Below are 15,873 nucleotides of genomic sequence, written 5' to 3'. Positions count from 1 at the left end.
TTACGTTAACGATTGTAGCTGTACTTTATAAAAATTGTCATTTCCTCCACCCCACTATCGGTAGTTGTTGTACTTAATTTTTTGCCTACTAAATTGCATTGCCAGCTGTATGTTTTTCATCACAAGGATGATCATACACAATTTTGGTGCTGGTAGTTGGAATAAATTTATTGTTGAAAATGTCTTTTTGCAAGTTTTTTTTACACATGTAACATGTAATGAAGTGAATCTCAATAATAGAAAAGTATTAGAGTTTAATTCTTTATAACTATAATGGATCCCAAAATTAATAGAGAAGTGTTACAGATACAAAAATTACATAAAAATAAAAAATTAACTCACAAACTGACGTAAGTTCATGTAATTCGTAAGATTTACTTCACGATAGAAATAACTTTATAATATGATATATCACGTTACTTTATGAGTTTACTTTTGTATAATATTTTTATGGCTAAAATATTTATCAAATTAATATTGTCCTGGCACACAAGTATGCAATATTTTGTATTGGAAAATATCTTAATTTTTGCTTTTTTTATTTTTTTATTTTTATTTTTTTAGAAAGAGATGAAGGTCACCTGTCCATGATCTTAGTTTTTGCTTACAAGACTATTGTAAAGGGTAGGAAAGGCTAGCTGTTGCCCAAAAGGGACAAAAACAACTTACTATTTGGGAGTTTGGGGGCGTTACAAGAAGATTCATTAAACTGACCCCAATCTATTTGAAGGTGATTTCTGTCTTATCAAGCACAAAATTGAAATATAAGGTAGCTACAAATACATATGCTAAGAAATGGAAGTAAAAAACTGTTAAAAGATGGAGAGAATTATGTCTCCCAAAGCATTTGCTACATACATTCCTTGTTCAAACTCCATGGTGAGACGACTTTTCATTCCATTTTATTCTCTGTAATGTTACTATCTCTTGTCTACCTTTTACTGGTACCTCTTGTACGAGTCTTCACATAATTTCTCAGAGAAGGAGATTGGGTAAGACCATCAGGAGCAATTGTTGTCTGTTGATTACCATTCTTCAGTTGCATTCTTCTTCTAGCCATGTAACCTCTGACCCAGGGTGTTACATCCTCACTAACTTTGATCATGATGAAGAAGATGATGCGGTAGACAACTACCATGCTGAAGAGGACACTAAGATCCACCCACTTTGATCGGTGAACGTTAATCTGGAACACGTTTTCCAAGATGTACTCGCCCGGTATCTTGAAAGGACCCGGTGTTTGGTTGTCAAACAACAAGCCCTTGAGATCATTCTGGTATTGCCCCTGAAAAGATTTAATTGTTTTAGTCATTGAACTACTTGGACTGCATGTCATTATCAACCAGTTGTTGATCTTGGTGGCATATCTTTACCTGTAGAGCCCAGAAATGGAAGCTGATGTATGACATGGGGTAGCGCCACACAGGCTTTGGAATGTCATTTGGGAGCCTAAAGTACCCAGAGACTAGCATGAATATGCCCTGACATGTGAAGGATACCACAAATAACTCATCATTTTTAACTTGAATGTTGAAACAAGAGTTAATAAAATAGCCGAATATGTGCTGACAGTTCTTGATTGTATGAATGTGAACTTAAAGACAAAGTGATCGAGTGTGAATTGTTTGGAAATTCTCAGGCAGTTCAATTGATGCATTTTAATCATAGAAATTTAATAGGGTTTGCAATTTATTTAGGTATCAAGAAGATACACACCTGAATTCCAGCCCCAATGATGATACCCATGAGGAAGTTAGGGACAATACTGGCTATGGCCATCATCAAGCTCTCCACCACAGTGACACTTGCTAAAAGGCATAGTACAAAGAATATATAGTGCTCAAATCCCGGGTGCAGGCGGACCATAAAGTAACAAACAGTTCCAGAGAGGAAGGTTATTAATATCAGGAAGGGCATTGCAGACACTGTGTTACCGATGACAAATGCGGTTACACCATAGTGGCCATTCAGCCTTTCTCTCTGGAAAACCTGTGAATATCAACAGAGAAAATTAAAGTTATTAGAGTCTACCTCCAAATGAGTTGAGTATATAAATGGGTGCATGGGATCATGAAACTTGCCTTCATATCTTCGACAAAAGAAGGAAAACCGCCAATTGACATGAATGTTACAAAACCAAACACGAAAGATGCGCATGATCCCCTTGCCTGCCGCATGTCAAGTAAAGAAAAACAAACATTTTTAGTAAAGGAATCAATTTGATTTCATTATGCTTAATGTGGTATGTGTGTTAGCTTGGTGTTAGTTTGAACCCATCCTATGATGTTAGTTTTTGTTATTTAAGGTATTGGAGTTGTCCCTTAGACTAAATAGTGAAAGTGAAAGAGAAGAAGGAATAAAAGTACCAGAATTGAAGTGTAACTCGTCCCGATATTCAAATAGATGGTCCCAATGCAGATAGTGACTATAATGTAAATTACAAGCCTAAGCCAGTAATACCCGAAGTCCCTTGACATGTTAACAAATGAACGCTTGGTCAAGGTAAAGGCTTGCATCAAGAAACTAGCCTGACTACCTCCTGAATCTAGCACAGTTCCTCTCTGCAACATATGGCAAATAAATCCAACTGTTACTCAAATGTTACCACAGATACTAAACAAGTGCCTACCAAAGTAATGAGAACAGTCAATCAATTGAAAACTCATGCTGCCTTTGAACAACTTACCACTTTGGATATCTCCTCCACTTTTTCTCTTGCTGCATAGCAGTGCTGAGAAGTGCGATAGTAGTCAACAAGGGTTCGAATAGCTTCAGCTGTGGTAATCTTCTCAAGTGGATCATCACTTGCCTCAAACTGAGCATAAACAAATTCAAAGTCACAATTAGCAAAGGATCTAAACCGCCTCCAACACCTACTGCTGCAAACTGCAACTACACCCCCTTCCCACTGGATGCTATTTCATTGGCTTCACCACACCAGTTACTAAATGATTGAACATCAGTTTTCATAAAGCCTTCTAAAATAACAATTTAGTTGCAGTTTGCCCTGTTTGAATACAGAAATGGTTTCATCTCATCTCATCATTACAACTTTTCCAAATTTCCACACAAAATATAATAAACAATTCAACTTTTTCAAATCTCAAAACATCAATAATATTCTAACAATATTTTATTCAACTTTCAGCTTTCATCTAAAACCATCTCATCTCATCTCACAATCCAAACGGTGCCTTAATCTTTTACTCGAGGAAAGTACATTTTGCTCCGAAGAAAATTGAACAAACTCTATTACTGAACCTACAATCGTCTCCACACTACAGTAGACTGTACCATCCCACCCCCTTACTGCCCAATCCCACACCTCATTTCACCATTTCTGCACTGTTTTCCAAATTACCCCCACTATTAAAGACATTGACTATTGCATCTCGCACACAAGCTAAGTGTATAACGTTTGGTTGTGGTAGTATTCTATAACTGCTTAAAAGTAGTACATAATTGACAACAAGAGAAGAGAAACTCCATACCCGCAGTTTCATGGATCCTTTTAGAGTGGACTTAACTTTATCGAAGTCAGAATTGACGCATCTAAGAAAATGATCTGATGGGTTCCTCAACGCGGGACAGGGAAACCCAGCTTGAGCAAAGAACTGCAAAGGCTAGACTATATAAGAGCTCCATTTATGGGAAGTCAAACGTGTGCAATACAGAAAGTGAAGTTTCTCACCTCGTATGCTTCGGAAGCTTGGCCAAAATAAACAGTCTTGCCACCAGAAAGCAAGTATAATCGATCAAAGAGTTCAAATACTTCACTGCTTGGCTGATGAATTGACGCTATCACAGTCCTACCATCTCTTGACAGGCCCCGTAATGTTTGTGTTACAAAGAAAGCAGAGGCACTGCCACAAAAATGCTAGTACTTCAGAACCCGATAAAAAGCGTTATGAGGGCAAGGGTATTGCCCACAGAGAAACAAACAAAGACATATATATATATATATATATATATAATTTGTTTGTATCATACTAGATGAATGAGTGGCAGTTTGTAACATTGTATAGGCAAAGAATGTAGAAGATACCCAGAAAATGACAATCCTAGCAGTAAAATTTATAACAATCAGAACTAATTCAGGCAACGACAAAGCGGATAGGGCTCCCTTTACTTTTTTTTTTAATAAGAAGGGCTTCATCTACTTCTAAAAAGTAAAGGGATCGAACTTTTGTGATCGTTCGTTTGGGAATAAAACTGTTCTAAGATATTTTCGTACTATTTTATTATTAATCACAAACAATTCCTATTCACAAACTATTCAGTATTATTTTACTATTATTTTACTATTATTCACAAACTATTTTTCTATTATTTACATCTGATTTGAAATACACTTATCATCCAAACATAGCTAGTCTCAGAGCTTAACCTATCAAGTCCGCTGGTTGGCTCATCCAGGAAGAGCAACCTGGGTCTCATCAAGATCTCAAGAGCAATGCTAACTCTTCTCTTCTCTCCTCCACTGATTCCACGCAAATGCCAGTTTCCAATGACAGTGTCAGCGCAATCTTGGAGACCCATCTCTATAATGGTACTCTCAACCAGTGCACGCTTCTCTGACCTTGGCATCTTGTCGGGCAGACGGAGTCGAGCTGAATATGAAATCGTCTCCCGCACTGTTAGAGTGCCGATCAGGTTCTCATCTTGGGTGACATAGGCCTGGTTAGCATCACATAACGTCAGTTTCTCAGCAAAACAGAGAATCAAGTGGAGAAGCAGACACTAATGCGGAATTATCAATAGCATCCAAAGAAGTTTGGACAGATTAACAGAACTATAAACACCCAAAAACAAATAAACCACAACAAATCCAAATTTTTAAGTAGTATGGGAACCAACAATTACAGTCTTTTTAATCTTCAAAGAAGGTGAAAATACGGCAAACCAAATGAGAGACTAATTAAGAAAAACTCACTGCAGTCCCAAAAGAGAGCTTTGTTTTGCGACCATTGAGGAGGATGGTACCAGAAAGGAATGCGTTAGCCGCAAGACGACTAGAAAGAGCATCAAGGAGGGTAGATTTGCCTGAACCAGAGGGACCCATTAGGGCTGTAAAGGTTCCAGGTTCGGCATAACCAGTGAGTCCTTCCAAAACTTTCTGGGTCTCTCCATTGCTGAGAGTGACCATGACAGTCAGATCCTTCCAAGTGAGCCTCGCCGAGACATCCCCCACGAACTCCGTGTTAGCCTTGTCCCTCCATAGAGTCTCACTCAGAGGGCTCAAACCCGCCACTACAATTCCATTCCCTGCAGGTTTGTTTGCCTCTATCTCCATAACCACATGATTTGCTGCAGGGTTACTCATTATCTATCACTTCTACTCAATCTTCAAAACCAACTTGCCTACGAAGGAAAGCTCAGGCACAGAATCTTGCAACTGCAATAACCCAGAATGAAGAGCTCGAAACGGACCCCAACTATGGCCAAGCACTGGGTGTCTATAAGGAGCTACCAAACCAGAAAGAGATAAGGAAAGAATGCTGTGAGAAAAGATTGAGAGGTTTTAAAAGGAGGAAAGGAAAGATATGAGGAAATGCGAATTGAATGAGGGAGGGAGTTTGGAAGATGAGGGTGTTATGAATTTGACTGGGTTGGAACTGGAAGAAAAAATTAGGGAGAGAGAGTACCCATGCAAAAACAACCCAGTATAGAAAGCTAGCTTTTTTGGTGTGACAAACCGACAAGCTAGAAAATTTTTCCTTTATTTTTCTTCTCATGTGAAGGAGTCTAGGTATTCATATCCCCGTTTCATCAGTTCTTCTAAACTCTGACAGAAGCAAATTTGTTCGATCGGTTCTGTTTTTGGATCGGCTTTGAACAAGATTTCGCAGAAGTTTTATTGGCCCATATTAATTGGTTCTGTTGGATGTTGGTAGAGGCATTTAATCCTACAACCGACCTGTATTTAAGGTTGGATCGGCACGCTTGTCTTTCCCTCTCCCTCTACACACAAGCCGCCCTTATTTCTTTCGCCAACAAAATTGGTGCCTCATTGATTTGATTGAAAGAAAGATCACTTGACACTTCACATAAATATATTTTTTTTTATTTTTAAAAAAATCTTCTCATCAATTATTATTTATTATCCTATATTCTATATTTTATAAAAAAAAATATTATTTTTATAAAAATTTCTTACCGAAATTTTTTACATAATTTTATTTTTTTAATTTTTTATGTAATAATTAAGTAATTATTTTTAAATGAATTTATGATTTTTTTATATTTTTTTAAAATATTTAAAATGTTTTACAAAATGATTAAAAAAAAAGGAAAAAAACATTTGACTTTCCGTGAGAATTCTATGTGGGCGTGGCACTATCCATTTTATGAAAAATATCCTATACTTTATAAAAAAAATTGTATGAAGTGTGGAAGTAAATAATAATTGATGTATAGAATTTCTCTTTATTTTTAATGTCTCAAAAACAAATTTTTCACGTAGTATATTTTTATATAAAAAGAAACAAACTTAAACAGAAAATGCTAAATTTATAGATAGAAATTTTTAAACCAGTCTAATTTGATGTAATTCATCAAATTTAAGCCTAATTTGTTTTACAAAACTTCTCATCTCATCTCATTTCATTTCATTTCATCTAATCATTACAATTTTTTTACATTCTCACACAAAATAAAATAAATAATTTAATTTTTTCAAATCTCAAAATAAAAATAATATTAAAAAAATATATTTTAATAATATTTAATTTTTATCTCAATTTATCTCATCTCATCTAAACGACACTTAATCTATAAAAAGAGTTTAATAATCTTACACTTATGCCAAATGGAAATGATTTTTCATAGTCTTTTATCTTCTCTACCTTATATTTTTGTACGTGTAAACCATCAGGCCCAGGTAGTCTCTGGGTATGCATCATAAAAATAACAACCTCCTAAAAAACTTATAATTGAAAAACAAAACAAATCCTTTTTTATTTAACCATTTTATCACTTTGCACAGGCCCACGCTATTATCTCTCATCTACTTTATACACGTAGAAGTTTTGATATTATTAATAATAAACGCAGATATTTTTTTATCATTTTACTCTTTCTTTTAGTTAATTTAAAATATTACATTATATATAAAGAAATATTATAAATATATGATGTATAGAAAAATATTTGAAATATATGCTGTATAGAGAATATAATATTTTAAATAAATAAAAAATATTAAAAAGTATAATATTTAAATAATAAAAAGATAAAATAGATAAACTGATATATGACGTATTGTAAAAGTCAGTATGTAAAATAGAAAAAGTGAATTTTGATTATATATTTTTAAAAATAAGATAAAGAAGTCATTAGGAGTGCTCTAGATATACAAGTCTGTTCATGCACTCTCTTTAAAAAAAACAAAAGTTAGATACTATTAAAAAATAAATTTTTTTTCATGTAAATTTCAAAATGTATTCACTTTTTACAAAAGTAGTACATAGAATTTGTATTTTTTAAGATTGAAAATATCATTTATTATAAATTTAAGATTTACATAAAAAAAAATTAATAATAAATTCTAATTTTTTAAAAAAATTGTATAGAATTTACGAACTTAAAACTTATCTAATATTGCTTTTTTTTAATTAATAAAATTGAGCCGGCCCTTTTACCATCCATATCGACGTATCTGCAAAGCTATTATAAAAAGATAAACAGTGTACTTTATGAGGGTCAAAATAGAGACAAAAATGCTTATATGAGTGTATGTTAAAGCGTTCAACATTCAAATTAATGTAATGTAGTTGTTGGTTGTGAAGGGGGAAGTATTAGTTGTTAGGTACTGATTATTGTTGCTTGTACTCTCATGCATCACCATTACGTGATATCGACAAGTCAACAAAAGAATTTAAAATAATACATCTGTACAACACCAAATAACGGAACTAAACTCGTTTATTTTTATTATAAGATGGGATGAGATGAATTAAAATTAAAATTAAAAAATTATATAAATTATTATTAAAATATATTTTTTAATATTATTTATATTTTAAAATTTAAAAAAATTAAATTATTTATTTTATTTTATATTAAAAATTAAAAAAATTATAATAATTAGATAAGATGAGAAGAATAAAATATTTTTTAAAAATAAACGAGGCTAATTTACAACAATCCAGGACAAAGATTGTTTTCATCTTGTAACCAAACACTACAAATCCCAGAATTTTGGATAAGAAATTGACCCATCCCTATATGGTCATCCTATTATCATCTCATAGAATTGGATCGTAGGTTTAGTTTGGATAGTGAGTTGAGATAAAATGAGATGAGATAATTTTTAATGAGTTAAATAAAATATTATTAAAATATTATTTTTTTAATATTATTATTATTTTTCAACTTAAAAATATTAAATTGTTTATTATATTTTGTATACAAATTTGATAAAGTTGTAATGATAAGATGAGATAAAATGAAATGAGTTAAAATCACTTCTCAATCCAAACGGGACCCTAATTCTTATAATTTCTGGTAAAAACCAAAAACATCAAAATCTACATAGGGTTAATTGTAAAATTAATTCTTAGGTTTTAGCTAGTTTGTAAAAGCTTGTTTAGGACCTCAGATGAGAAACAAAATTCTTATCTGATTTTATTTTATCTTATCCCATCTTATTTCTAAACAGAATTTAAATACAAAATTTTTAAACTAATTATTACATTTTTTTCAAACTTTTAAATAAAAAATTAAAAAAAATTCAAACTTTTTCAAATCCTCTAACAAAATAATATTATAAAACTATATTCTTATAATATTTTAACTTTATAATTTTTTTTATTCAATTTTTTTTCTCTCTTTTCCCAAAACCCAAAAAATATTCAACTCAAATTATTTTATTACTATTCATAAAATTCACATCTCATCTTACTCCTCAAACCAGCTATTAATCTTTTGATTTCAAATTTTTGAAATTAAGGTTGCGTTTGGATGTTGAAGTGAGTTGAGTTGAGTTGAGTTGAGATAATAAAATATTGTTAGAATATTATTTATTATTATTATTATTATTTTGAGATTTGAAAAAATTGAATTGTTTATTATATTTTGTATTGAGATTTGAAAAAATTGTAATGATGAATTGAGATGAATTGAGAGGAGTTGTGATTCCAAAGCTCCGTTTGAATACGAAAACGATTTCATTTTATCTTATCTCATTATTATAATTTTTTTAAAATTTTCACATAAAATATAATAAATAATTTAACTTTTTAAAATTATAAAATAATAATAATATTAAAAAATAATATTTTATTTAATTTTTATATAAAATAATCACTATTCGTTATCTAAACTTATCTAAACTTTCAGTCTAATCAACTATTGGCGATGGCATTATTATCGATAGACAACCAACCAATTGAAACTCGTATGGCACTCAAATGTCACATCAGCAATGTTATTAAAAAATAATAAGATATTATGAAAATTATTTGAAAAAATCTGAATATTATTTTTAAGAATATAAAGTTACAAATACTCAAGAAATTAAATTCAAAAACATAAAAAAGCACATAAAAAAAAATCCGATTAATACTAGCACACTTGCAGTAGAAGTAAATCACTAGCACACAATTGGCCCTTCTACCAAAGTAGCAATAATGGAGCCACCACAAGAGTATAGACTGACCCTGGATTCTCACCCTACCAGCCAGTATGCCTTTGCCAAACCCGACTAATGCTATTGTGGATCACTCCATGACAGTATCAGAACTAATCTTAGAAGAATCAAGGCGATGAACTAATGTTTTGAATACCGTACTGGACGTTGTACCGATTAAGGTACTAAAACGCAATATTTCGATATCGGTACCGTTTCAGGATCGTTTCGAGATAACATTTCGAAATAGTTGATATATAAATAAATTATATATAAAAATTATATTCCAAAATAATAGTCTATATATAAATAAATTATATATAAATACATATATATATAAATTATAAATAGTCTAGTCTGAATTGGGGATTAAAAAATAAGTTTGTAGTTTGAAAAAATGAAAAAAAAAAAACACTGGCCGAAATATAGGTCGATACAGGCCGAAATTGGGGCCGGTACGTCTGGTACCGGCCGGTACAGTATGAAATTCACAACTATAGTTGGAACAATCTTATCTTGAATACCCTCTTCTCAAAAAATACCATCAGTGAGATCCAAAAAATCCCATTAGCCAATCAAAATTTCCCACACATACCTGATAAGCTCCAATGGCTCCACCATGCATCTGGAAAATTTTCAGTAAAATTAGTCTATGCTGCCTTGGTATAGCTTCCACTAGCAATATGTCCATCAACTGGAAGATCCTTTGGAAGATGAAGTTACAGGATAGACTAAAATTCTTCTTTGGAAAATCAGCCATAGTATCCTCCCTACAAAAACTATGATCCGCAAAGTCATTACATTATATGAAGATCAAATCCGATGTCCCCTTTGCAAAACCAAACCTGAAGATCTCCCTTATCTTTTTTTAAACTGTATCTTCTCTAGAGTGATGTGAGACACTCTAAGTGGCCGATTGATACCTCTCAGTTTGCAAGTCAACCAATCTCCAATTGGATCAACATCATCATTAATCCATCATCCACCCTAAAAATTCTTAAAGAAGAGCAGCAGGATTTTCAAATCTTTGCTACAATTGAAATCGATCAGCTATGGTTCCTAAGAAATCAGTCTGATCATAATTCTGCAACACCCTCAATTTCAGCATATGTTGAATCAATGATTAAAATTTCTAAACAGCACACCAGAGCATGGGCAAGACAAGAGAACCATATTGAAGAAACAGAAGAAAGGCAAACTGATGGATATCAACTAATAAACTTTTGATGTGGCCACTAGAAAGGAGGGATCTATCCTTGCATCTCTTTGCTGGGGAGAAAATGGGAAATTATTATTTGCAAAAACTGATCTCATCAGCAAGGTAAACTCAAATGTATGTAGGATAAGCATTAGCAGCCTTAATGACCATTAAAGAAGCTGAAAAGTTGAAGCTGGAAAGAATAATCTTAGAAGGTGATTCAAGAGTCATTATCTAAGCAATCTTAAATATCTCCTCCATCCAGGAATGGATTATGATCCCAATCATCAATGATATTAGACACCATCTAAACTCATTCAAGGAATGAAAGGAGAGAAAAATCCATCGATCACAAAATCGATGCACACACAACTTAGCGCAGTGGGCAGCAGCAACGTAAGCCTTTGGTAATATCCCTCTAATCCAAATTCCTCATTCATTACTACAATTCTATAGTGGGAAGGATCCTCCCAACAATGATGTATTTTGTTAACTTTCAATTTTCCAAAACCTTATGTATGCAGCTTCTATTAATATTATGCAACTTGCTTAAAAAAAAAAAAAGTAGCAATCCTAAGGCATAATTCAATAAAGAATAAACACAAGGAAGATTCAGAAAGACGAATGAGCCTCAGAATCTCCAATCTCCTATGCTTGTAGTTTTTGGGTGACATTCAAGCCCAAACTAACCCTAACACACAAGAACATATCGGAAATATGTCTAGTGATGTCCAACAAATAAAGGGGACTTGATAGTACATAACTCAAAAAGGGACAGAGAGGGGGGTCATTATGTTAGGGACCTCGGTCTACTCCCTAAATATTGTGTTGTCCTCGCCTTGGTTCTCCTTACTATGATCAATTGCCTAAGCCCTCTTGCTTGGCCTTTGCTCAATAATGGCACATAGGATAGGAATAATGAGCTCCTAAGTTGATGAATGTATGGTGTGTAGTGGTAAAATAGTGATGATGATGAGTTCGATCGATCTAAGAGATGAATAAGGGTGTTTGATGCTAAGTGGAATGGCTAGAAGGCTGCCCTTGATGTTAGGGACACTTGGAAGATGATTAGTGTTGGTATGGTGAAATATAGCTAGGGTTTTGTGTGGTGGCTAAGGATAATTTCGAGATTGGAATAGATGGACTAGGGTTGGAGTCTAGGATGAGATGCTAGGGTTTGAAAATGATGTGGATAAGTTGAGGCTAGGATTTGGTGGCTAGGATTGGCCGACTTTGGATGAGTCTAGGGTTTCTCCTTGACTTTAGGGATTGATTAAAGATAAGATGAATGAGATAGGATTTGGATTTGGTAAGTGAATAAAGATCGGTGGTGTTTGAATGAGTCTAAGGTTGTTCCTAGAGTTTAGGAATTTGAATTTGAATTTGAATATGGTAAGAGGGTTTGGATATGGCAAGGAGTCTTGGGTTGACTAGGTGTATTGAAGGAGTTGAGAGATTTCAAATAAAGGGAGTGATTGGAATGAGTCAACTTTCTAAAAATTAAGGAAGTTGCTAAGTTGGGACTTTTGAGGGATGGCTAGGGTTTATAGAAGACAAGTGTGTCGGTTAGGGTTTATGGATATGATGGATGCTAGGTATGGTAAGTGACTATTATGGAAAGATGGAGGCAATATGAATTGGCTAGGTCAATGGATTGGATGAAGGGTAAATATGGGATATGGACAACTAAGGCAAACACCATAATAATCAAATTATAGTGTATAGATGGATTAAATGGATGCAAGGAAATTTATAGATGAACACTATGGATGAACACGCATGCAAATTCAATAATTAACAATGGTGAATAACATCAACACCAATTTTAGAATACACAAAGATGAATTGACTCAACAAAGAATATGAAGACTCTCTTTATGGTTTAAAATGATATTTTGATATGGAAGAAAATATAGATGAACAAGCTAGGAAAAGTATGAACAATGAAAGAACATAAAGATAACAAAAAGATAAACCAATCAATTTTGATTCACGAATTGCACAAAGATGAAGGGCAATCACATATATTGATAGATAAGCGATTCAACACCCATTCACGAATTGCAAGGTGGAATCACAGATAAATAAGTGGATAAACCTATTCACGAATTGTAAGGTGAAGATCCTCTACTAGGGTTTCAAGAACGTCCCCCAAGTAGCCCAAGTGCCTAGCACTAAATGGTGATCTCAATAACAATAATCAACCCAATTAGGAAATTTTCCAGAAGTTCAAAAGATGTAAACTAAATGCCTAAGAGTCCTATTTATAGAGAATACAAAGTGGAAACCCTAATTGGTCCCTTAATAAATAAAATAAATACGTAAATAAATAAGTGATAGTGGTGTGGCACCCACGGCATTGGCCCTTGGTGGCCTTGGCTAGCCCATGGCATGGGCCATGGGCATGGCTGGCGTGTGGCTGGCATGGCCTGGGCGATGGCCTGATTGGCATGGCCTCGAGCAAGGGTCTGGGCGCTGGCCAGCATGCGTTGGGCGCACGGCATGCTGGCATGTGCCAGCGCTGGGTGTGCACGATGTGCATGCTACGTGCGCAGGCGTGCTCACGCAGGCCATGTGCCTGCTATGCTGCGCGCGGGCTGTGGTTGCGCGCTGCTGGCATGCCTTGTGCTGGGCTTGTGCGCGCTGCACGCCGCGCATGCAGGGCTGTCACTAGCCTCACCCTGGGTTGTCAAGGGCATGTCTTGGCAGGGGCCATGGCATGCCTATGGGGCTATCTTGGTGTTGTCAGGTGGGCACCATGGCATGTCTGTGGGCCTGTCCTGGGTGTGCCATGGCAGGGGCATGCTGATGGGCTGTTGGGCATGCTGAGGCATGTCAGTGGCAGTGTCAAGGCATGTGCCATGGGGTTGTCAAGGCATGTCAACGACAGTGTTAAGGGGTTGTCATGGCATGTCAGCGGTTGTGTCAAGGGGCTGTCATGGCATGTCAGCGGTTGTGTCAAGGGGCTGTCAAGGCTAAACCTTGGCAAGGTCAAATGAGAAAATTTGAGCCATGTTCTAATTGACCTGTGTCATTCTTGCAATCTTCCTAGGGCATTCTCTAGACCCCTAGGGGAGTCCTCCAAGGATGGACTTGACCCCAATAGTGGCCTGCTCTCGACTGCCCAATGCATGCCTAGGACCATGTCATAGGGTGGTATTTGATTGGGTCTTAACACATTATCCGTGTACCAAATAACAACCTGGAATATCCTCAAAGAGAAATTATATTCAGCAATAGTCCAATTTTTGTTTACACTGCACACCATGCCACGTCACAGTTCGCAACCCTAGTCTTCCCTTGTCTATGATCCTCTCTCTCCATGAAAAATGAATCCTTCACCCAACCTAGAATGCGCGTTGTTGCAAACAACAACCATAGGCATGTGAAAATATCGCGGGGACAGAAAGGATAATTAATTCTCACCATTCACACGATAAAAATTGGGGGATAACTAAAATAGAATATTCCCTTTTTTGTTGAAAAATGGTTATTGCTCTTTATTATTTATTATTTAGAAAAAGAAAAGTCTAATATATCACATCCTTATAAAGTAATTTTTTATTAACTAAAAATTTATTAAAATAATTAAAATCATCAGTAGAGTGCTATGCCCCGTTTGGTATGGTGGGAAAAAATATTGAAGTTTAGGACGACAAACGAAATCTCTGTTATTATTACAGGATGGGAATATTGTTGATTCAATTTTCAAGGACATAACTTGCTACAGAGCACCTAATAATGTCATATAATAGAAAGAGTAATTCTACAGATTAGCCAATGTAGACATCCCACACTTCACACTTATAATTTTTTTATAGAGTGTGTGGATATTTTTCATAGAGTGTGGAGTGTAGGGTGGTGAATATTGACTTGAGAATAATTTTTCTAATAGAAAAGAGAATGGGTTGTAATTACACCAAACAAAACATGGTACAACCCCCATCCAAAGGCAAGGCTCTTAACAAACCCCCCCCCCAAAAAAAAAAATCCATGATTTTTCAATGAATCCCTCACAACTTATTTCCCCAAATAGAAAATGACTCCAATAATCCACCACCAAAAGAACAAAAGCTTTAGAGCATCGGTCACTTTCAAGCAAAGCAAGACACTTATTACCTCTAAACCTAACCCAAAACCCAAAAAAAACCCTATTCTTCCTGTTCTTCATCATCACTATATCTTGCCCTTTCTTCTTTCAGTAACTGTATCTTAATGTGACTATCCCCATGGAGAGACAAAATACCATAGCCCATAGTTGGGCCCAACCCACCACTAGGGACAATAAGACAAACAAGAAATAGACAAGGAAGGACATGAGAGCATACAAGTGTCAGAGGGGTCAAAGGGAAAGCAGGAAAAGAATGGAAGCTAACAAGCTAACACACTCAAGGGAGACCAGCCACCTCATGGTAGGCTGGCATGTGCAATGAAGGGTCAGACATGCAACTACCAACAGTTGCAGGAAGAAGATCGTATAAAGGGGGATGCCCAGACGACTTGAAGCGGGCTGGATCAGATCATCTTCTTCTTCAGCAAACCTCAACAGTCGCGATAGCATCTCAGAATAGGAAGAACTCCAACCTTCTTTGTACAGTGAGATATGTGGGACCATGAGACCGTAAACAAATATATTATAGTGGAAACTCCCCTCGCCAAACTCCGTGGATGTAGGCCAATTGCCAAATCACGTAAATCTTGGTGTTCATCTCTCTTTACTTTCTTTGCACTTATTTTCCATTCACTGCCATGGACGTACGCATTACCACCGCACAGCCGCACCGGAACATTGTCAGGGGCTCCAAACAACACCGATTGAGGCCCAATCAACTCAGTGGGTCGGGAATGAATCTTTCTCTCCCTCCGGCCTGTTGTGTGATTTTTCTAGCATCAACAGTGGCGTCGTCTGTAGAATTCCTTTCACTTTCTAAGTTGGAGGTGGGAGAATGACGATTTTCTGAAATGCTAAATAAATTATCGGACGAGCAGATAACATCCTCCCAGATGAGTATTCTTGGCTTTTAAAATTTTTACATTTACAAAAAAA

At 35.1% G+C, this 15,873-nt stretch overlaps 1 protein-coding gene across 1 annotated transcript; it reads right to left on the bottom strand.

The window, feature by feature from the left end:
- Positions 1-639: 639 nt before the first annotated feature.
- Positions 640-5,826, bottom strand: LOC108998355 (ABC transporter G family member 11). The gene is made up of 10 exons (XM_018974890.2): positions 4,934-5,826; positions 4,388-4,677; positions 3,692-3,863; positions 3,492-3,614; positions 2,687-2,815; positions 2,367-2,561; positions 2,082-2,168; positions 1,717-1,989; positions 1,374-1,481; positions 640-1,285 (listed from the first exon to the last, which is right to left on the bottom strand). The coding sequence occupies exons 1-10, from the start codon at positions 5,321-5,323 to the stop codon at positions 932-934; spliced, it is 2,121 nt and encodes a 706-aa protein (XP_018830435.2). The 5' UTR covers positions 5,324-5,826; the 3' UTR covers positions 640-931.
- Between the last annotated feature and the right edge of the window lie 10,047 nt (positions 5,827-15,873).

The sequence above is a fragment of the Juglans regia genome, chromosome 6 (assembly GCF_001411555.2).
Source record: "Juglans regia cultivar Chandler chromosome 6, Walnut 2.0, whole genome shotgun sequence".
NCBI classification, from domain to species: Eukaryota; Viridiplantae; Streptophyta; class Magnoliopsida; order Fagales; family Juglandaceae; genus Juglans; species Juglans regia.
The sequence above is the reverse complement of the archived record's forward strand: the minus strand, read 5'-3'. Positions and strand labels throughout refer to the sequence as shown.

What these genes read in the sequence shown, in the direction of transcription:
- LOC108998355 (XM_018974890.2), bottom strand. Translation starts at nt 5,323, where the DNA reads ATGAGTAACCCTGCAGCAAATCATGTGGTTATGGAGATAGAGGCAAAC. An exon ending in AAGCTTCCGAAGCATACGAG is followed by an intron (nt 3,615 to 3,691) that starts GTGAGAAACTTC and finishes TAGCCTTTGCAG; the next exon opens with TTCTTTGCTCAAGCTGGGTT. An exon ending in TCATTGGGGCTGGAATTCAG is followed by an intron (nt 1,482 to 1,716) that starts GTGTGTATCTTC and finishes TTCACATGTCAG; the next exon opens with GGCATATTCATGCTAGTCTC.